This window comes from Microchirus variegatus, assembly GCF_963457635.1.
Source record: "Microchirus variegatus genome assembly, chromosome: 3".
In the NCBI taxonomy this organism is placed as follows: domain Eukaryota; kingdom Metazoa; phylum Chordata; class Actinopteri; order Pleuronectiformes; family Soleidae; genus Microchirus; species Microchirus variegatus.
This window is the reverse complement of record NC_139804.1, coordinates 4,307,630-4,332,059: the sequence shown is the minus strand read 5'-3', so window position 1 is coordinate 4,332,059 and position 24,430 is coordinate 4,307,630. Positions and strand designations below refer to the sequence as shown.

Here is a 24,430-nt window from a genome sequence, read left to right as displayed (position 1 = left end):
ACGCTACATTTTCAAATGCTAACTGGTGAAGAGCTTCAGGGACAAAGAAGAAGAAGAAGAAGAAGAAAAAGAACGAGATATAAACCACATACATAAATCCTGCCTTGCAATTAAGCAGACAGGCTTGGAATGACTCTGTAGGAGCATGTCCAGAGTTCTGACCAGACTGCGATTCGAACTATCCAGCCTTAAAATACATTGTTATATATCTTTTTTTTCTTTTCTTAATGTGGCTTTGAGTGTTTGGATAACTTTTCGATTGCTAAGCTAACTCGACCACGAACACAGAGCCGAAATTGTTAAAACGGACATAAAAAACGTGAACATAAAAATGGTTTCAGGCACAAATTGGAAATAATAGCTTTTAAAAGCAGCCATTGTTTCAGATCTTTTGCTTGTATATTTAAATATGCTGTTGTTGTTGTTGTTTTTATTTAGTTTTGTGAAGATAATTTCTTACACCCTCTTCAAAACTATGAAATAGTATAATTGGGCGAGTTGGTGTTTTGTTAGTCTTCAAAACAGAAAAAAAAAATCAAGAGGGAATAATAAGAAAGTTTACCAAAGCTAAACCTGCAGCAGTTATATCGCAAATACAAAATGAAACTGTTTTATTGTGAGTTGCCCCGGTAGCTCAACAGATGCTGATCATCTCCGTGTCATTTCGAGACACTGCTCATCAAGATGATTGACAGGCAGAAGTGTGTCTAGTTGAAAGAAAAGGGAAGTGGAACTAAAAGCCCCCTTTTCTTGTTTTTCTTTAAAAAAATGACTTTTCAAATGCATGCAGCGGTTCTAAAGATATCAGCGTTCCTACTAAAACTGAGCGTGTGCCACAGATCAAACACGCATGCACCACAGTGGCGCCATTTTAGCCCAGTTTAGCCCAGATCAGTGATCCGAGAACGCACGGCTGCCGACGCATAATTCTCCCTCACTAATCCACTCGTTGTTGTTGACATTTCAGTTTGTCACTGATTAATAACAAAGCTGCTCATTATTCAAGTTATGAAAATCACATCACGGGATTAAACAAAACACTTACTTTTTCCAGAGTAACTCATCTAACTAACTAATATCTGGCAGTTATTTTACAATTTTACAATGACTAAAATACCTGATAATAAAAGAAAAATACATTTAAAGTATACATTTGTTTGAGTTTCTGTCTCAATGTAAAGGCATTTGTCCAACTCTCTCCTCTCTGGTGAAGATGCTACTTCGCTAGCTTCCTGCAACATCGCGGGCGAAATTACCGTAATAACCACACGGTGGTTTTGATGTGCAACTTTTTCAGTTCTGCATCAAGTCATATTTGCATGTAAAAAAAACATAATTTTCCTCCTCTTAAAAGCGTTAGCAGTAAGTTTTTTCATACATCCAAGACCCGTGTTGATTGTCGGTTAATTATTTCTTTAAAAGTTCTACTATCAACTTCTCTGTCCTTGTGGCAACTGTTTCTCTTAAAGCAGACCTTGACCGGAAGTTCCAATTAACGCTGTTTTTTAGTGTGTATCTGCGTCATTACCTTGTTTAAGAAGCCCTGAAGGTTCTAAACAAACAGTTCAGCCACTGCTGAGAACGCTGTGTTTTATTGTAATTTCGGGCTCAACGAGATCTCTGAAAAAACCCGGTCCGGTTACGTAAACACCAGTTCTCCGGAACAGCAGTCCTGCTCCGGGCACTAGTCTGGGCACTAGTCCGGGCACATCCGGTTGCGTACATTGAACCGCAGAAGAAGAATCACGTCCGTTGTGGAGGTGTTTCACGAGCGACAGTGTCTTCTGACGGCGGGGAGTCGTGAAGAAGCTATTTTTAAACATTGTTAAAACAATGTTTTGATAATGAGTAGCAGTGCATCCACCGTTCCAGAGGGGGGGGGGGGGGGGGAGCTGCGCTTCTGAGAGCGGGTGTGCTGAATATGTCACTTCCGGGGTACTGGCCAATCACAACACACTCTGTCTTCTGGGGGTGAGATTTATGTCTGAAATATCGCGGCTCAGGAACAGCGTCAGAAAAGACAGATTTCTATCGGCTCGTTTACAGCAACTAGGAGGTTTTTGACCATAAAAACAAGTTAATGTATGTAAGTAGACCTCCATAACTGACATATATGTGCAACAGGACCACTCTATGTGACCTTTAATTATATATATGAAGATACAATTGGTCACTTTTGTTGTGTTTTACTGACAGCAGAAACCTCAGGGTTTGTGTCTGATACATGAGCCAGAAAGGATGAGAGAAGATCGAAAGGGTGAATCTTACCTGGATGTCATCGGATGTCAAGTGCCCCTTCATGTCGCTGTTCTTCTTTTTGGGCGGAGGAGGGGCAGGTTTGTGGGCGGGCGGGAGGTCTGTCCTGTTAGGAGAGTGAAAAGATAACATGACACTCAGCACGGTGAGAGATCGTCATCCTTTACGTCCCTCACCTTCTAAGGCACTCTATAATGAGAAGTCCTGCCTGCACTTGCCTTTTTTTTTCCCCCACTCTTTCCTCGGATTTTGATAGATCTCAGGTTGGAGGCTTTGTTGCGGCGGCAGCCATTCCCCCCTGCCCTTTTCAAAGGCTCTCGCTGGAGAGACACTGTGCTAATGAGAGTGGGCTGTAATTGGACACTGAGGTGAGGGGATGGGGATGGTGGGGGGGGGGAATATGGAGGGCAGGGAGAAGGGCATGTGTGAGTCAAGTCCTCCAGGGTGGATGGAGCCTCATCCAGAGGTGCCACGTGGACAAACACCGTCCCCACTGTGCAGTGACTGTTTGTCTGACATGTCGTCCTGAGCCGTGACTCAGAGCTCAGCTGGCAGTTTCCTCTCTCCACTTTTGCCCCCGAATCCCTGGTACGAACCCCCCCTCCCCCCACCCCCCTAATCCCAAGTGCACTCACCCTGCCTATCTGCTGACACACCTGGGGAATGATAAAAAACCACCAACACCTGAACACCTGTGCTTGTCTGAGTGCCACCATTAAAGGAAGAGCAACCTGCTATTTACCTTCCGCCCAGCAGTAACCAGAGGTGGAAAAAGTAGTAAAATATTGTACTCAAGTAAAAGTTCCAATACTTTGATGAAATATTACTCAAGTAGAAGTAATACATAGTTCATTTGAAATGTACTTTAAGTAGAAGTTACTTAGTTACTTTGCGTGGGGTGTGAGGGTAGTAGAGATATGACAAGGGGTCAGAAATCCAAAACTATTTTGGAGCTCACACCCGACGTGACACAGGATATGATGTCACTTTTGGCCAAGCCCTCTATGTTCACGTGCATCATCATTCACTCAGTAACGGATAGGATTTATAAAGTAACTAAGTGCAGCACTTGAGTCAATATGTACTCAAGTAAAATACAAACTCCTGATTTTAAATTGTACTTAAAAAATACAAAATACACACACAAAAAAAAGTATTCAACACAGTAACTTGAGTAAAAGTATTTTTTTTTACTTTCCACCTCTGGCAGTAACGGCATTTTCACGGCAACAAAGGCCACTCAGTAACTGGTGTGATGAAAGAGGAGGATTCGTTTGTGAGAGGCAAAGACAGCAGTAATTGTGAGCTTGATGTTGAGAGTATTTGAAGCGGATGACGATAATAATTCCAGACAAGAAAGGGTGTGTGTGTGTGTGTGTGTGTGTGAAATCGCTACAAAGCAAACTCCCATCCCTCAAACACGCTGATAGTCAGATGTCATCTGCCACATTGCGGCGACGATATAATGAGTGAGCTAAGATAATGAAGTGGATCACAGACACTGAGCTGTGTACCTACACCGCATTATCTCCGGGGGGGCTCCTCCCGCCTCCCATTTCGCCTCCTTATTGAATAACATGACCTTTCTCCGCGAGGCCAAGTCGGCGTTTTTAATGTGCAGAAAATCCGTGCATGAGTGCACCTCTTAACTCTTTCTTTCACGCTCATTATTTCCAGTTCGTATCACCTTGTCTCCAGACAGGGATGCCGTGCCACTGCCAGATTCGCGTGGCACCCTGTTCAGCCTGCAGCGGCGCAGAGGCACAGCAAACACACACACACACAGAGAGAGAGAGAGAGAGAGAGAGAGAGAGAGAGGGATGACGTGCAGCAGCACACTCCCTCATCTCACAACAACCCTCTTCTATTTCACAGCGAGAAGCATCCAATTTTTTTCTCTCTCTCTCTCTCAGAGACAGACAATTGCGGCTCCTGCGAAACGTGGCTCGTGCAGGTACAGCGTTACAGGCTCATTATAAAGAATTGTAATCATCACTCATCGCCGACTGGATTTTTGATACAGGTGGAATCTTGAATTTGCTTTTCATGACATGTAAATGAGGCAAAAAGGTAATTTTTTCATCCTCTGTCTGGGCCTGAGCGTACACCGAGGCCGTCCAATCATCACTTTCCATTAGCTTGCAGGAAGAGAACGTTAATGAACAACCCTGAACATTGTCATTTTTTTTTTAAAAAAGAAAGAAAGAAAAGTGGTGCATCATTTGATGTTTTACAACACTTTTGAGACAAGTGAAGCCTGCACATGATCATATTGGGATCCATTTATTCTAGAAGGATGGAATTATACCATGTTTCTGTATAATGCATACATTTGGATTTAGATTCTGAAGGAAAAGTGTTCATGTGAGTCGTGAGCAGCGGGTTCTACATTATGCAGAGTGGGTTTTATCGAATCTGACTCCACTTTCTCCTTTGTCATGTACGCTGCTAAGTTTTGTTTGTTGAAATCGGCCGCATTTTTAATCACGTTACGCCACAAAAGCTGGCCCCTCGGGAGACCAAGAGTGTACAAGACTGTCGCTGCTGGCTGACACAGTATAGTCGGGAGCAAAAATAGCCTTAGTGTTTGCAGAGTACACAAGCATACTGTGTGCTCACTCAACGCACTGTACTATGCATCCGCAAGTCTGGAATATAGGTGATAAATATCGTGTACATTGATGAATGATGTGCAATAAAGTCACACTTATTCATATGTTGTAAAATTGCAAATTCACTACTTTACGCAATGCTGCTTTTGTACTTTAACACTGCTGTGCTGTGTCGCTGTCCAGTGCTGAAGTCACCTTCTCATATTAAATGTGGGTTAATTTTTCTATACAGACAGTATATCTTGTTGATTATTCTCTGACCAAATTAGATTCAAAAACTGCATTCCTATCCAATGCGCCCTTATGCCGCCTTATCTGCTTTTATTGGAAAAAATGAGAAGTAATAATAACCGACCGTTCTCTTAGCAGCCCGACATATTGGGCAATACCGGGCAAACCCGATAGCAGCTGCAAGAGAACCCGGTGCCCGGCAAAAATCTATGGCGTCCGTTAAGATCGCGTTCAATACTTCTGCAAATATAGCACAGCTATGGCGTAAGCGAGGTAACACACGGTAACACAGTGACATGAATACGCTAGTGACCCCGAGAGAGAAGATTAAACAGACTTTGAAGGGGAACAGGGTGTGACAGTGTGTCAGTGGCATTATCTGAATATTAGACCTATAGTAAACAATTACATTGATGAGAATGACTGAATCCAAACCTAAATACAGTGAAAAAATCATATATATATATATATTAGTTGAAGCTGCAGTGTGGTGAAAAATGCCCTCTGCCAAAGATATACAATCATTATCTAAGTTAAAGTAAGAACCCTAATTTGCTTCATCTTTAAAAATGAATTAGCATGTACCAAAATAAAAACTAAAATTGATGTGAGCACGTGAGCCCATGCTTATTACACAAAATCAAATCATCATTTGTGCCGAGCGTCGTCTTTCAAACTGTGCTACGAGAGCAGACGTCTATTTTTACGACTGCAACATCCCCTTTTTTTATGTCAACATGTTCTGCCTCCTCTCCAGCGCAACCATATGCTCAGCCCGAGCTCGGAATTTTATTTAATATTTATTAAGGTTGTTTTCTGCCGCTGTGATGTGTCACTACGTGTGCCATATGGTGAGTAAAAAAAAAAAAAACACGCAGCACATTATATCCGCGTCTAGAATTGTGCATCATTTTCCCTCCTTCCACCTCACTAACGCTAACACTTTGCGGTTAAAAGTTACTGCTAGGTATTATCATTCGTCAGATGCGGGCACGTGTCGTAATCGTATCGGCCACCAATGCGATGCAGGCAGCGTGTGGGCGTCGGCTTTACTCGAGAGACAGACGCTAATGAAAGCCGACAAGCACCTCGCGAGCCTGTGGGGGAGCAGGAAGCGCCCGGGCAAAAGGGAAGCGTAAGCTACGTTCAAGTTTGCCACTGTTTTCCTCATCAGACATCCACCTTGAAGACCTCGCAATTCTCTCGCTCTGCTGGCTACAAAAGGATCAGGGCGGCTTAAGGAGAGATCTCGGAAGGGATAGCGAGGAGAAAACATAACTAATCCGTAAACTGAGAGGAGTAATCTGCGACGGAAGATTTTAACCAGGAAAGAAAAAAATGACTTTTACAATGCGCTCACACACACACACACATAAAAAAAAAAAAGTGACCTCTCCATTTGTGCTGCAGATTATCAAAGCTGAAACTGACCCTCAGTGTGAGAACGAACACTTCCTGTTCAAGTGAACTGTCACATATCCCCAGAAACTTTTTGGATTACAGAGCTCTGCTTTATTATGACCACACAGGCCAGCTTATGGGACACAATGCTGGAGGTGTTTCAGCTGATCCTTTTCAGCACTCGCATTGATTTCTGTCGATCGGCATCTTATCTGGTCATTTAAATGCTAATGATACTTTTAATTGCCAGATTGGACAAATGTGATTTGATGTTAAGGAGGCAATTACTTTCATGCTTTGTCTTGCTTTTCAAACGGCCGGTCAACATTTTGCTTTGCAGAGCTGTATTTTCTTTCTTTTTCTTGAGAGTACGGGGCCCCGGTGTGACATGAGAAAAAAAAAAAAAGATTTGAAATCTCGAGTTTGCAAAAAATTATGAAAATATTTATTTTTTTTCCTATTTTTTTCTCGACTTCGACTTTCCAAAAAAAACAAAAAAAAAACAGTTTTTTTTTTTTCAGTTTTTTTGAGGGGAAATTCGAGATCTCGACTTTGAAACTCAAGATTTCATTTTTTTTAATTGTTTTTCTCTCATGTCACTTCGGGGGCTCCGTATGAGAGAAAACTAACAAAATAATCAAGAAACCAAAAGGACTTCTGTTTTTGTTCTTGTACACGTTTATGAAAAAACTATTTCTGTGCTTGGGGGGGGGGGGGGAGGGAGGTTTTGTTCATTTTTAAAAACAAAACTTTACATTTATACACACAGCCAGTTTCCAACACACCCCAGGCAGTGACATAACATACACCGCTATTCAAATGGACATGGAAAAAAACAGCCGATTGTTATATAGACAGTTGCACTGCACGTGTAACATTGTGTACAGGAGGAAACTAAGCACCACGTTTTTACTCATAAACAACAATAGCGGTTGATTCACATTCACACCCAGTACAGTGACACAGTCCGTGAACGATCCAGACGAGACGAGAAGGATGAGCCTACTTTGGTTACAGCTTAGAGCTAGAGGGGAATCCAACAATGAATTAAACCATTTATTACATTTTTTTTTAAAGGTCCCCACAAAGCAATGATAAAACGCCTGAGAGTGACCTCATTTATAAATCAAAGTGCAGACAAAAAATCAGTTCAGTCAGTGTTCTCCTTCTGCCATCTGTCGACCCCATTTTTTTCAACGCCCTCCAAATCAAAAAAAGCAACAATTCAAGGCTACCCGTATCTAAGAAAAGAAAATATATTTTTCTTGTTATCAGTGATATCAACGTCATCTCATTTTGCATCGTGCACCAGATTCTTTTGGACAGGAAGTTGGCATGAGAGCGATTTACACCAGCTAATATCTGCATCTGTGTCAGCACCAGCTGCACTTTGGCTTCATTCATTTTGCCCGGGGGGGGGGGGGGGGGGGGGGGGGGGGGGGGGGGGGGGGGGGGCGTCACTATTGGCAGTGCTTTTTTTTTGTTGACATTTTTGGAGGTCGTACGTCAGACAGCGATGCACACGTTATCCTGAAAAACATCGCGCCGTTTGACGTCGCCCATCCATTTTGATAATCAGTTGACCATATTGCGCCAGTGCGGGGCCCCTCGAAAAAAAAGGACCGGCGGTGTATTGAGGATTGGCCAATTTTGAGTCACATCATGTGCTGCTTTGTTAGGGGCAAACAGAGGCGCGACTGGCGGAGCAGTCAGGCATGTTATCAAATGCCCAGGCTCCATTAACAGCTCATCAACATGCAGAATTAAACAGTCTGGCTCAACGCTTCCCCTTCACTCACAGCAACAGACATTCACAGAATACTATGGATTTCATGACACATTCACGTTCAAACTGGTCTGCATTTATATAAATCCACATTTCAAAAAAAAAAAAAAAAAATAATATTAAGTTGACACTTTCCTCGTAAGACACGGACGACAACAAATATTAATCTCAGTCAGTTTTTTAGCTCCGAGACAACGTCACTACATTTAAGCATTCCATGCCGAGGACTAAACAAAAACACCGACAACAACAACAACTATGACTCTTATCATGCATCTTTGACGACAGCCGTGCAAACAAAAGCAGGGGGAAAGAGCGGGAGGCAGAGGACAGAGGTTCGGCAATGTGGCCTCTTCTAAATATAAAGACGCTATCACTGATGTCCAGCTCATGCGATTGCTGTAGGAAGAATAAACCAAGCGTTATGGACCTGTCGCCGATTAACAAAGTAATACACAGTATGTGTCCAGTTCATTCCAACCTCGCTCAAAATCTAAGAAAAACTCAAAGTGGAGCTGGAGATATTTTATCTTTAGACGTTTAATTAACTTGGATTTATCTTGGCGCTGTTTTCATTCGGTTCAATTTGCATCCATAGTTTAATCCAGGGGTTCTCAAAGTTGTGATACCTGAGGGCCAATTTAGGAACCCAACATTGGACTGAGGGCCGCCAAAGGAAAACAAAAAACAGAAAGAAATCCCATTTGTAATAATTTTAATGACCAGATTGCAGTTCTACAGTTTAGTGTTAAGTAATATAAGCATTAATATAATGTAATATAATAACGCTTTATAATTTACTGGGTAATTACCCAGTTTTTTGGCCATTGTTCTTACCTTCTAATTACAGGTTAATACCAAGTAACACATTTCTGTTACCATATATTTACTGGGTAAATAGCTAGTAATTGGGGGATGTAGCTACCTGCTTATTACCAGCTTATAACCCAATAATACACTAAAATTCACCATATAGACACCAGGTAAATACCCAGTATTTTTGTTTACACTTATTGGTCTGTATCCAGTAATGTCCAATAAACATTTAACAAGCTTAGTAGCTCCTGGATTAAAACTAATGGCGGCCCGCACTTTGAGAACCAATGGTTTAATCAAGCTGTTTCTGGTTGAACTTGATTACGTTTTTTTTTGCGAATGATATTGTGACACAAATATGTCGAATTTTTCTTCAAACGATCACTTTGTAGTATATGATGTGAAAGAAAAGATGGATTTTCCTCAGATTTGATGTTCTACATGCATCAAGTAAGGAAATTATGATTTCGGGGGTCAACGTTCGCTCACAGCGGCGTGCTCAAGTATGTCACTTGCAGGCCACCGTTACATGCAGGCAACAGGACAGAGGATCCAGGAGGGCAGGGTTCGGCGGGGGATAGACTGGGGTCGGGTGCCTCTACTTTCCTTGTGGGGGACTCTGGCTTCTCTGGAGCCTGTGTCACACAACTATCAGCAACAGCAGCAACAGCAATGCTGAGAGAGAGAGGGGGGGGGGGGGAGTGGGAGACAGAGAGCAGTTACTTTGGCATCAGAGTGAGAGAGAAAAAGATAGATTAGCAGGGAGGGAGAAAGAGACAGAAAGCAAAGGAAGAGCTAAGAGTCTTTGTGCTTCATTTGTCTTGAAAAGCATTCCTGAGAGGCGGCGGCAGCGGCATCGGCGGTGCGGTTTGAGGGCTTAACGTCGGAACCTGCCGCCATGACAGAGTGCAGGGATGTGCAGCACGGTCGGTCACTTTGGCCAGAATACCTGGCTTGATGTTTGCACCGCTGCTTTGAATATCAAATCAATTACACAATTCTGGAGGGGGCAACCTGCTGAAATTACGCATTATAATCTCATCATGTCAGAGGCTCGTGTGCACCCCTCGGCCAGACCCCTACACTCCAGTCTGTTCTGGTAAGATTCCCAGGGTGGATGAAATCCAACCCCTGCACACACACAGGAGCATCATTCCCATGGGTCTCTGTTTGCTTGGTGTATATGCAAGTAAATACCCAGGAGCATAATAGAAACCCTGGCAACTATTGAACGACCTGCCCATGGCCAGGTGTTTCAGACAAAGACAATTCATGAGATTCAACTTGACTGCTTGTTTCTTTCTCTGCTGAAAGACGATTTTTTACTGTTCTTCCAAAACAGGTGCCAAGAGATTTATATCACCTTCGTTTATATATATATATATATATATTTTTTTTTTGATTTTCACAGCTCTCTGGCTTGTTGTTCTCTCAGCTCCATCCTCTGCTACTTCTGTTTCTCCCAGTGTGTGTGCAGGCAACAGCTGGTAATGTTCAAAGGTGTCATGGCCCCTGGTTTGCATACTGAAAAGAAGGTTGGCCAAAGAGTGGGTCTTATTTTCTTATTTCTTTCTTTATTATCAGTTTAAAAAAAAAAAGAACAACATGTATATTATTGCTTCTTCATTACAGAGCAGTGATGATTTCCTATAGGACAATCAATATTCATAATTGTGATTTATTGCCTCGGATTTGTCGTCGTTTCCAAACCCCAGAATCGTCAAGTTTTCTAGTTTCGCTAGTTCTTCTGTTTCCAATAAAGGTTGATCAGCATGATTCCCACAAATAGTTTCAAAAGATCAATTTGAAGACATTTGGACCCTGCTGCAAACTCAACAATCTCCAGGAAAAATCTCCTCAACTTCCTGGCGATATTGTAATAACCCACCAGTGGGGGAGCGTTTCCCAGGAACAGACTGCAGGCACATGGTCTCGCAATCAGTCCTGATTAGAATTTTAGCGTTTAGTGTTTTAATGGGAAATGGGCTCGCCGCAACTCTCATTATAACGAAGTAACCTCTTAATAGTTGCAGCTTTAATGATAATACATGATTCCATTTGCCACAAAGATTATGCTCGCTCTGTGTTTTTAAGTTTTTCGGCACAATTATTACATTCTTGCTCATAAAGTGAAAGAAGATCGTTGGCTCTCAAGAAGGTACAGAACACTTTTGCAGTGGTTTCTCCTGTCTCTCACCACATCATCAATCCACCCACACTCCCTTAAAATGTGCTTTGTCCTTTCCAAAATGTCCCCCCCCCCCTCCCCCATGGCTTGACAAGAGTTCACGGTTAATCTTACCACCTGTCCAGCTTCGCTGCAATGCTGTCCGGCAGAGGCGCGGTATACTCACAGGTCATTATCTGTCTCGGTGCGGGTCTTCTGCTGCCGCCGATGGACCATGAAGACGGTAACGGCCACTCCGATGATGAGCCCGATGGCGACGACACCTCCAAGGATCCCTATAACGCCACCTGGGGGACCCTGAGCCATCGGCTTCTCTGCAGATGAGAGGACACACACAACACTGTCAGGATATAGGTGCTCATAGAGATATCGATGCTGCTGGGTTGAACTCCAAAGAAAGACAAAGCAAGTTCACAACTCAATGACACCCTCCATGGACAATGCAAGCAATGCATCACCGAGGATTCTGGGCATGCTCAACCATGTGGCTAAAAATATTTCTAAATTAAAGCAACAGAGCGTCCAGAAAAGGAAAAACGATCTTTTGTTAAAAAAAAAAGGGGGAAATTTTGACACAGCGTTTGCCATCCTTGAGGCTTTCTGTCATAAAACATTATTTCCAGACATATATTTCAGGATGAGACCATTGTCCTTTCTGCTTTGGCACCGCATGAATACCACACTGTTGTGGTCACTCAGCAGCTGCTGCTGCATTTCTAATGTGTGCTCCATCATCTGTTCAAAAGACGCCTAAATTGGCTCGGATTTGACAACGAACCCAAGTGCACTCTCAAAAAGCATGACAGAGGCCATTATGTTTAAACTCCGTGCCAGCGTGGGGGTAACAAATGCAAAAATATATATATGTCCAACATTATAGAGGGAAATAAGGTGTCGGCTCCCAAAGGAAAAGAACATTTTTTTTTATCAAGGTTATTCATTTTAAATGCATCAACATGCAGGTTTTACTCCTTTTAAAACCTGCACTGCATATCTGCAAACCCAATGTTTACAAGTAATGATTAAAACTGATCTGAATGCCTGATGACTTGGGCTGCAAAACATTTGGATTCGTCGCATTACCTGTGCTAATTCACCATATATTATAAACAGTACCCGAACTGCAATAGGAAAAGAATATCAATGATTTTGGAGCATCACACATGGAAACATGCCAGGTACCGACAATGGCGTTTAGATCAGGTACATCCGGATCGTTTAGGAACAGGTGCCATGTTGGAACCGTGGTTTTGAATATCTGAAGACATAACCCAACAGAATTTTCCACTAATATTATCATAACAAAGTTCTTCCCCCCAACATCAATAAAAGTGCTTTTGTGGCTTTCGACATGTGTTTCTTAAATTCAATACAGACAAACACTCTATTTGAACCCCATCTTCTAGTGTAGCAGGCGTGTGCTTTGCGCTCTGCTGGCATCAGTAAAGTTGAAATGTAGTCATTCAAAACACATGTCGCACATTGGACTATCCCCCATGTTGAAACGTTGAACTTGAGTGATACCCAGGTTCAGACCAAGTGTCTCAGAAATACAGTAGTTTGTGTAGATATACTGAAATATAAATGGAGCCGTTGTTCGAGCTCCAGACACAAGAAACTGGACTGTTTGTATAATATAACCAATCTGGATTTATGACTTTACACCTCACCATCAACAATGAATAATTTAGTATCACAGGTGAAGGGAACATCCGGCCTCTTGGCCACATGCAGCTGGCGGGTGAGTCAATTCATAAATGCAAAAAGGTCAACTAACAAGTTTTGAGGGGGCTTCTTCTTAGCTGCCTTATGCATCATGGCTGACGAGCGTGATGGTGATGGTTTTGATGTTTCAACATTAACAGATGATCGTTTCTTGGTTGAAATAATAGGGAAAAGGGTCCTGAAACCTGAAATCCCCTGACTTGTGCCCAGAGTCACAAGCTTCCCCCACCCCCATCCCCGAACCTGCAATTGAAACCGCCTCAACAACCTTCAGGGAGGCAGTAGCGTTGATGAAAAAGGCCATTATGTACTGTCATGGTGACATGTTGCTGAAAAGAAAGTCGCAAGCGCAATTTGCTTTTAAGGATACAAGGATCATTCAGGAGGAGGAGAACTTGTGAAGGAGAAGTGAGCGTCATCTTTGTCAAAAAACAGATCACAGAGTGTATTATTGATATCTGGCCTGAGATGAAACAACACGCACAAATACAACACAACAAGCCGTTTCTGTGTGATATCTGTGTTCAATAATTTAAGACAGACTACAAAGGAAATTGAAACAATTCAACTGGCCCTTCAGAGGAAATCCCCTGCTGTATTAAATCAAAATCTGCTGTGAGGTAGATATAGGGCTAAATCACTGAAGGTCCCTTGAGAACCTAATTTCTTTGTGTTCCCCCGACTGATGGCAGATACTTTCAGACGCATAACGTAGATACCATTAGTTGCTGTTGAGGGTTAAAAGCACTTGCATCTGTCTTTCTTTGAAAGCTGTCCTCCTCGAGACAGGCAAGGGACCAATCAATGGATGTGAGCCCTGTTGTGATGGGCCATGGCAAATTCTCACCATCTTCCACTTTTGAAAAGGGAAAGGCTATCTCCTGCCCTCATGATGTCTCCATTATTATCTGGCTGTCCCCCCCTCAGTAGTGACAGAACAAGGCCTCGCTCCCAAGGGGGCTCTTCTCAACAGCGCCGGGGCCGCTTGCTTGATTCACTGCCCATAATGACACGGACACAGAGGGACTACTTCACATACGGCCCAACACAATAGCATGTGTGTTGGCCCACCTTGTTCCCGAACGCTTGCCGCCTGAAAGCCAGTGATTACATATCATGTCCATCAGAGGGTTGTGTCACGCTAACGCTAGTCGTTATGCTACTGTAATCTTCCTTTCTCCTGGTGCTTAAAAGTTATGTCAAAAATCTGCACACCCAAACGACGGGCAAATAGGTTTTCTTGTTCCCCCACTTTGCATGTCTTTCTTGATGTGATGCATTTCAATAAATCAGAGTTGCTTTGAAGATTGGCCGTGAACGTGATCGTGCAAGTGTGGTTTCGCAGATAAGCTACAGAACACTCGTGTGGTGTCCAATCGCACCACACAGTGCTAGCCAGTGGGCTGAATTTCATGGCCCCACAATGCAAATGCGAGACACAACAGTGTGTGCGTTGGGTAACGCCGTAACACACAGCGGACTGCACGAGAATGCAATTTCCCTGTTGCGGAGTCCAAGGCACTCAGCACACAGGATTTTAGCCTGTCACCTACGAACACATAAAGGTTGGGGGGGAGCCATCTGACACACACGTCTGAGTGCTTTTTCGGATTCTTGTGACGATTGTTGTGGAAATTCTCTGCTGCTGGTAAAGAATGAAATAGAGAACTTCTGCCGGCCGACAAGTTTTTTTTATTTTCGTTGCAAGGAAGAAAGACCCAGAGCATAGTGGGCTCTCCACATTTATACCTGAGCAACTCCCCTTTCACATTCCTCCAATAGACAAAGAGTCTACCTTTCTAGGCAGTGTTTTTACTGTAGGTATTGGGGAGCCGACTCCCTGGGGATGTTGTAGGAAGGTGCAAGTTCAGCCTAGACATCCTAATTGCACAATATACAATACAAAATACACAAAAGGACCTGGTATTCTGTGTCGGGCAGGTATAGGGCGATGGGCAGTTGTAGCGCCGAGACCGAGAAATTGAATTTGCCATTACACGGCAGAATTATCAGTATCTGGAGATCTTTTTATGAAATGAGTTTTACATTATAGAATCCCAATCACCCTTGTGCCGTTTATGGTGAAATCACTTTTACTGCAAAACATTAACAGCCACACGTGTGAATAGCGGTGCTCGAAACGTTGCGGACAGTTAAACAAAATGATTAGTCAGCGTGCGTCGTTACACACACGCTGCGCGCCATAATGCTGAGCTGGGACCACTTATATCACAAAAGCACGAAACTCTCTGTACGGACGCCAAGCAGCTTCAACTGTACTGTACTTACTTAGCTCGGGGCCTAAATGGCTCAATTACTACAGGGAATGTGTGTTCAAAAGGGAAATGAATTGTTTGGGAATGTTGAAACATAGCGGTGCAACTGCAAAAGCCAATGATACCTGGAAATCTTGGCAGATACAGTGACTGGGACGAGTCTCCCACAACTGCTCATTTTGAGCTTAGAGCTCTCAACTGGTTTTTTACTGGAAAGCCTCACGCAGTTCACAGCAAAACAGAAAATCAGTTCCCAGCCACAGTTTCGATCGCTGTATCCGAGTAAGTCGTTGAACTGTTTGTTTTTTGTAGACAAAGGCTTTTATTGTGAAAATTTACATGGCTGTCTGGTGTGCTGAAGAGTCCTGTAGCGTTTAGCTGAGGCATATTTAATATGGTAATTATGTGATTTAGGGCCATTTTCTTAAAGAAAGAGTATAGCTAATAGCTGAAAAACAAGGCAACACAAACCGATAGCCGTGGCCTTTGACTGTTCCAACGTATAAAAACTTGAAAATGATCAAATATTTCCTGTTTTTGATTTCTGTAGGTTGATTTTACAGTATTGATTTTTTTTTTTTGTTAGTGACCTTTCACCAATGGGACACACTCTCTTCTCTGTCCCTCTCTCTAAACCTTTCTGTGATTGATTAAAGTCTCATCATGGAGTTACGGGAGTTGCAGAAGTCGAGTTCTCTCTCACTTGATTTAAGCAAAAGCCAAAAGGTTATGAAATGATTACTCAATAATGCCAAACAGTGCGTTGCCTCGAGCCGCTTTAATAAATGCTCCAGTCTTGAGCAGAGACTGAGGCCCATGACTTTGTCCTATGAAAGTAATCTTTTGGAAACCCCCACCCCCCCCAACACTGAACACAATAGGCAGTACTACATAAGGAGGGCTTTGTCCTTGTTGTAGAGTAAACAGTGGATTGCCAACAGCAATAATCACAGGCGCTGAATCGCTGTACGCAGTGGTTTGCTGTCGCCGCTGCTTTAACAGTCAACATCGGTGCCAGAACCAACACTGTGCTGTTCGCAGAGAGGGGGAAAATCGGCCTCCGAATTTAATACACATTACATTACAGCGCTTAATACATTAAAACACAACTTTTATGATAGATCACCCTGTTTTAAATTCAACTAATAGTCAGGAGAAGCATTGGGAGAGAAAAAAGTGAATTAGCAAGCAAATGATTACCATTTTCTTATGCACCTTACTGAGTGAACATCATTTTAATTACACTAAACTTCAACAATGAAAGCAAAACATGACCTCCTTCCCATTAAGGTGTCACCCAAAATCTAGACAGACACACACCCTAAAGAATACATGTGGAGTATAAAATCCATTAACCGTTTGACCTCCTTTGATTTTCCACTAGAAGTAAACCTGCATGAGAATGTGACCCAGCTCTACTGAGCAAAGGCTGCTGTTCAAATATGTCTTGTAGCTGCCGCCGAAAGATTGCTATTGATTTTCAATAAGCGCAAAGCACCCCTCCATGCACTGGCTCTGTGTGCTGTCAGTCCACATCTGTGACACATTTGAGCTGACAGACTTGTGACCTTGGCTGTTTGCAGCTCCGGCTCTGTCCGTCTGAGGTGGCCACGCAACCTTCATCCCGAACACACAAACACTCCCCTCCGCGTTCGCTGAACTACACCCGAATATATGAGCGATTGTTTGTTGTTTTTCCTCCACTTCACAGTACATCCACACACAAAGTACAGTCACAGGTCTGCACGCAGGCGCCGCCTCGGCTTTGATCGGCTTTGTGGCATTGCTTTTTTTTACGTCAGCAGAAGCAGAAGCCCGCGGAGAATCTCCCTGACAATCTATCAAGATGGCGCCGTGTTGGCAACTTCTAGCTGGCAGGTTGCTTTGTTTGATGCAGAGATCAGGGGTGAATTCCAATTCCTTGCTTAACCCTCAATCTCAAAAAGGCGCGCTCCCGCTAGTGCAAGTGCTGTCCCGATTCTCAGAAAAATTAAGTTGAGGGCCAAGTTTCAGGGCTGTATCGCTCCTCAATATTGAGATTTTCCAAGACCACCCTTGGGAGCAAGGGCTACCCAGAATGCATTGCGTGTTTTCACATAAGAAAGATGGCGTCGAAAGCGGCGAAGCGAGTGCGATACAAATTAAGCATTTTCTTTGTTAATAGAGATATAAAAATGATGAAAACCATTGTTTTATCTTAGTTTTGGCCCATATTATGGATTATTTACGTCATTGTTGCGTAACATTTATTTTTATTTTACGATCTTTTGTCAATAGCCGGGCCGGTGCGGACAAGCGATCGTTTGCTATGGTTTACTTTTCAATAAGCCGTGGTGTGTGGTAACTGTCAGCTGAATATGTCCGTGGTTGTGGTATTTGTATGAGTATCATCTTATAACTAACTGACAACCTAATAACTTGACTGACAAACGGATCGTAATAAATAATCCTGACATAAATGTGTTCTTCTTCTTCTTTGGAGTTGACAGACTGGACGCAGCGTTCGCGTTATTCTGCCCCCGACAGTCTGAAGACGTATCTGCATTTAAGGGGTGTCCCATTTCTAAGTGACAGAATAACCCTCAACACTTGGTTTTGAGGGTTAGTTAAGGTTAAGGGTTGAGCTTGAGGGTTAAGATAGGAATTGGAATTGGCCCCAGACGTGCACTCAGGTAGGGATCTCATTGGATGCAGGGGGGGGGGGGGGGGGGGTTCACAGAGAATCTGAAAGTGATTATTCCTTATTTGTTTCTCAGGGGTTCCAGAGATCTGGAAATCTGCAGTGTTAATGGCGCAAAAGAGACCGGCTAACTTAAGCCGAGTTCCCCCCCTTTGACCGATGTGAGCTGCGTGGCCCGTGATTCAGCATATCCAAAAAACGTGGAAAAAAAAGTGTCAGCTGAGCTCAATAGGCAAAAAAAACATGTGGTGCTCTAAGGTTACCAGTCTACGATAGAAGATGTTAGTCACACATACCAGAACAGGAGGAGTTCAGGTGAGAGGCCAAAGGCTGAGCTATCTCCAGCTGGAGGCAGACTTTACCCACTCCGAATCCAATCTGTCACAGAGTGCAGCAATGCAGGATTTAAATGGAAACAGGCTTTATTTTCCCCTTCTTTTCTTTTTTTTCTTCTTGTTTGCAGGGGATCACTGCCATGTACTGTACCTGCTGAGGCCTGGCATGGTTCATCAAATACTGGCAGACTAAGGAAGGCAATTCGCCGCCTAATGATGTCTTTAAATGTACAGTTGCCCCGTGGCGTTGTGACAAAAAAGACACCAGGAGTGTAGTTTATAGAGACTATAAGGCAGTGATGTTGAGGTGATATTTGTATAGTGGTGCTTTATATTAAAATAACGGTCCAGTCATAAGCCTGATTGTATTCCAAGAGTGGATGCAGCTCCTGGCTCTCTTCCTCTCCCCCATCAGAAATTGTAATTGCTATCTCCTCCACAGGGGCCACAGTGCTCTCCAGCAATACTGGTGAGTTTTCAAGTGGACAGATTGAGAGTCTGGCGACGAACCGACGCCAGCTCTACACCACCGGTGCCATGTCTGAGACGGCCACCTGTTCCAATACCGCAGTGGCTGGTGGTTTTTCCACCTCCGTTTGCACAAGTTGCCAGTGGACCAGCACTGTGAAGCAGTCAAGGTGTCTGCTTCCCTTTATCTCTCTATTTATGACTTATACAGCTACATTATGTGGAAGTGAATGCCCGGGCTGTTACTAATTTATCTGGAAGAGGATTTTTATACCCCCTCCCCCCCCTTTTTCCACATCGGGTGAACGCTGTAGGCTCCAATAAAGAGAAAGAAATGTAATTTAATGGAGTTCATAAATCCGTATATTTCAAGCTGCCAACTCTAGGCGGCACATGCTGTACCGTCTCTCACCCCTACTGGTGTTGGTAATCTTGTTAAAGTTCAATGTTTTCAGTCCAGAGCTGTGTCTCCTCTGGGAGCTCAGGCTCCCAATGTCATCCTGCTGCAGTTTAGCCTCCAGGGACGCCCTGCCTACTATTTCACCCAGATTCACATTTACGGTCCGTTTCTCCACTACCTCTCAGACCCGATGTGTCAAAGTGGAGATGCCAGAAGGATTGTGTGATTGCTGGTTTTACGTCACTCCACAGAGAGAGAGAGAGAGAGAGAGAGCAGCACTTCATTAAACACACAAAATTGTTAACACATGGGATGTGTTTATTAAGATGAAACCGAGCCGATTATGAATCTAACCGTCCTGGACCTGCTGGGAACCACACAACAAACATCTGAGCCCACAGACCAACAACGATAAACATAGATTTTTTAAAATTTTCTTTCATCATATTAGTTGTTTTTTTTCCTGCCATGCTCAAGCAGACAACTGATGTTGACACGGAGAGCTGCAGCTCTCGCTGTGACCACGTACGCATCAGCAGGAGGCGTCTGGTGCACCGCTGAGTCTGCTGGGGTAGCTGACGTGACGACACGCGAGCACCAAAGCACCTGTCATTGAATATGAGATTGCAGGCTGCCAAGCTGATGCCGACGCTGTCACGAGGTATTACCTCCTGTGACAGCCTACACAACAACGGTTCTAATTAAAGAATGATTGGAATGGGTGGACCACTGCCTCCTAATGGGGGAATAAACCGCAACATCGCTCCGGGAAGTGGATTGCGCTCATTTATTAACTTCAGGAAGCTGGTAGCTGCTGTCAAGACGTAATAGCTTGTTTTAAAAGCTACAAACTTTCCATTCTGCCCATTAGCTCGTTCATGCTGACACATTAATTACAAAAAAAAACATTATACATGGGATATATCAGCACTGTACATGCAGTGGATTGTCTACCGTTTCTTCTGCTTTTTTGCAGGTAAAGTGTACACAAACTCTGTTGCAGTTTTCTTTGTGCATGCAATCACCACTCATCTGTCATCACGCCAAGCCCCCTCCAAACCCTTCGATGTGTTGAATGTTAATTTATTGCCTCCTCTGAATCGGAGGAGCCGCAGCGTTTTTCCGCGTACACAGATCTGTAGCCTCGTCTCCATCTCGTCTTCCCCTTCGTCTCCCACCTTCTTCACCGTGTAAGCAGAATTGCTTGTCTCTCCCTCTGCCAAGGCGCCATGAGGTCACAGCTGTAATTTTCTCTGCCTGGTTAAAAGCTGACGGTGTAACAGAGCCAGTCACTCTGGATATGTTCAAGAGCAGGTTTTTCAATTTATCAACACTAGGCCCAGTAAGTCTGAAAATCCCATTCCCGGCCATCTTCATCTTCCTGCCTCAGCTGCTAAGCAATGTCCCTGCAAACACTGTACACACCCAAACGTTCAGTTACCCACTGTGGTATTGGATAATAGATTGTTTGCATTCTCACAAGAAAATTACCATTGATTACTTTATGTACACTGGCAGCACTCAAGATTCCAAGGCAGGATTATAAATTCTCTTCAGGATTCATTTGCTGCATGAGTGCCAATTCCCTGCCTGACATTTTCATTTGTGTAGTTCTCCCTCTTTCACTGAGGATATATCTGTGCTTATGTTTAATTATTTTTTTTTTGGTTTTATCCAATGAATTTTTCTTGTCAACACCAATCGACCACATGTCTGTAAAAAAAAAACCTACAGTAAATAAGGTCCTCCAGAACAGTATCAGCTTTCTTAGGTTGAAGATTTACTATTTTTGAGTTAGTTTCTGTGGGAATGTAATTGCCTCTTAGGATAATAACCCCAATCCTATCCCAAAAAAATAAATCTCTAAATAAAAAGGGACATATACAATGTGTTTATGGATGTAAAGTGATAAATCTGAAACTCAGAAACAACAGAAATTATGTTTGAATGGTACGCATTACGCTGATTGTCTTTAGAGCACTGTCAAATGAACTGTTGACAGGGTAATTGTCATTTTCAAAGACACACAAAGTCATCGAGTGCATTGCTCCGATTCGTTGTCCAAATCTTAATTAGAAATCGCCTAAATGTTGACGTGATTGATGAGGCACAAGCAAAATCACACAATACGCTCCAGTTTACCTCAGTGAACTCTAGAATTCTGAACTCCCGTCATAGCTCAGTTCTCAGGGTTTATTTACCTTATGTTTGGTATTTTAGGTTCAATAAACCCTCCCATGTGCAGGCCATAATTCCTTATTTACCTCACACATACACAATTTTGCCTCTTACATACACAATTTTGCCTCTCCCATTCACTATTTTGTGAGCGGTGTGTTTTGTGTATGTGAGAGGTAAAATTGTGAATGTGTAAGGTAAAATTGTGTATGTAAGAGTGAAATTGTGTATGTAAGAGCCAAAAATAGTGAATGTGAGAGGTAAAATTGTATATGTGAGAGGTAAAATTGTGAATGTGTAAGGTAAAATTGTGTATGTAAGAGGAAACATTTTGTATGTAAGAGCCAAAAATAGTGAATGTGAGAGGTAAACTTGTGAATGTGTAAGGTAATATTGTGTATGTAAGAGCCAAAAATAGTGAATGTGAGAGGTAAAATTGTGTATGTGAGAGCCAAAAATAGTGAATGTGAGATTGCCTCTCACAATCCATAATTCCTTATTTACCCCACACATACACAATTTTACCTCTCACGTACACAATTTTGCCTCTCCCATTCACTATTTTGTGAGCAGTGTGTTTTGTGTATGTGAGAGGTAAAATTGTGTATGTGAGAGGTAAAATTGTGTATGTGTGAGGTAAAAAAGGAATTATGGCTTACATGGCTGCATGTAAGACTCATTTTCTTAAAGGGATACTTCACCGATTTGAATGTGGCTTTGTATTGCTAGAATAGCAGTAGTATTTTTTAGAAAATGTGCTTACCTCCCTCAGTTTTCCATTTTCAAAATGTTCCCTACTGTGATGCAAAACACGTAATTTGACTCACAGTAGGGCACATTTGGATAAGGGAAAACAGATTTTTTTAGAAGTCAGGGAAAAACTGAGGGAGGGAAGCACATTTTCTAAAAAATACTACTGCTATTCTAGCAATACAAAGCCACATTCAAATCGGTGAAGTATCCCTTTAACTGTTCAATCTGCAGTGGACATCTTCAGGAGTTGTAGGACCAGAGACCCGACCCTGGACCCCGTCAGGATTTGTCAGTCAGGTCCAGATTGGGCCTTGTCCTATATTAGTCAAGGTTCTGGGTCTGTTTAACATTATGTCTCATAGCTGAGTGGACCTTAGAAGACACAACCCTTATCATGTCAGACTGTTCTGAACCAAGGTAAATATGATTGCTAAATACAATCATAATCATAAGTGTATTCAGATAGTCATGCAACTGTATTAATCAGCCAGTGTGGTACAACAACATGGGTGTATTTGACAAACTCTTGGAGGAACAGTTTATAGGTTTCAGAGCTACACACCAGGTAAGATAAAGTTTGTTTTTGACACCTTGAGATCAGGTTTATCTCCTGTATAGGTCGGTGTCCAGTGTCTTTTCTGGTTCTGCATGGGTTAAATACAGTATCATGTAATGTTCTTTATTTCTATAGCCCTGTACAACATCCCACAGGTGACCAGTAAGTGCTTTACAAAATAAAAGCCTGACAGACACACAGCATTAAAAACGGACAGTACAAAATATATCAATGCATGACAATACCAATTAAATGAATAAAAAGTGAACTCAAAGAATTAAAAGAATACAAACTACTGGGTATTAAAAGGACATTCTGAATAAACATGTTTTAAGTAAGTTTGGATTTAAAAAGGCCCAGGTCAGTGATAACAAATCTCATGGGGGAGCTTATTCAAGAGTCTGGGAGGCGGCAAATGAAAAGGCCGAAAAGGTTTAGGTAGAGAACCAGGTCTTTCCCTGTTTGGACATGATTTCTTTACTACTACTACAATGCTGGATATGCCTCAGACGTCAAAAAATGATATCAACTTCTAAATCCTGGATTGACTAATCCAAGAAAATAACCCAAAACAGACTAAGTACTTTGGAGGAGGAAAAAAACAACAACAACAACAACACACTCAAGAGATGACCATCATAGTGATAACCATCTCGGCAGTCCTGGCCCCGGATTAGAGCAGAAGACGCAAGTAAACAACAGGTACTCCAACATGGTAAGACCTGTCTTCTAACACTTACTTTAGTCTGGAAGTAAAAAAAAAAAAGAAGTATGTCTTTATAATGAGCGAATGCATTAAGCTTAATGGATTTCTCCTCTCCAATTTAAGGAACCAAAAATAGAACAAACACATCATGTCACGAAGGCTGCGGAGGCAGCGAAAGAAATGAAAAGCAGCATATACCGTGTTCTCCGACATGATTCATGCGCCGAGTGTGATCTAACAAATTAATGGAGACGTTGCTGGTGGAAGCCTCACTTCGACCCATTTATATACTTAGACTTTTACATTGTCGTTTGAGCGTTGAGAGGCTTATTATCGGCGCGGATTTAGAAGCTGTGTGGGAAGTCTTTGAGAATGCAGAGAGAACAGAAAGGAAACAGAAAGATGCACAGGGTTCACTCCTCTTTTCAGCAAACTGGTACATTTGAATAGTGATTAATGGTTTTACTGCTACATGGCATGGCGATTATGTGTACATATATATATATATTGAGCTTTTTCTTCATTATTGGCAATAATAGATTGGTTTTTCATCCATTTTTTTTTTACACATCACACCCATTCACACACACTCCCAGGGAGGAGGCAAGAAATGAACCACTTTGACCCTCTGGTTCCAAAAATCATCCAATACCATATGTTACAATATGTATAGGGTGGTGTATTCAAATAAAAGAAAAAAATACTATTGTTGTGGATATTTATAGGCTATAACAAGGACTATAATACAGTTGAAAGAGTATACAGTATGTACAACGTGTACAATATAAATAGTGTGAAAGTGACAGTAGTGCAATGGAATCTACTTTGGATTCAAATGTAAGCGTTTGTGCGTCACTGTGTGCGTATTATAGTGGGTTAGATAATGAGAATCATCACATCAATTATTTTCCAAGTCTCCCCGCGTTGGGAGATGACTTAATGTGCCTCAGCGAGACAATAAATCTGTTAATTTCGCAATAAGCAATCGGATTAAAAATCCTTCGTAATCACCTAACAGATGCGTGTTTGTACAAGATAGAAACTCGACAACGCTGATGTAAAC

At 42.5% G+C, this 24,430-nt stretch overlaps 1 protein-coding gene across 1 annotated transcript in view; it reads right to left on the bottom strand.

Annotated features, from left to right (window-relative positions):
• Positions 1 to 24,430, bottom strand: part of nectin1b (nectin cell adhesion molecule 1b) — a gene marked incomplete at its 3' end in the record, with an annotated part of 197,884 nt that overhangs the window by 25,980 nt on the left and 147,474 nt on the right. The window contains exons 6-8 of the mRNA XM_083886584.1: positions 11,457 to 11,604; positions 9,711 to 9,777; positions 2,269 to 2,364 (exon numbers count right to left, since the gene is read on the bottom strand). Coding sequence (XP_083742710.1) covers positions 2,269 to 2,364; positions 9,711 to 9,777; positions 11,457 to 11,604 — 311 coding nt within the window. The remainder of the gene's footprint in view (positions 1 to 2,268; positions 2,365 to 9,710; positions 9,778 to 11,456; positions 11,605 to 24,430) is intronic.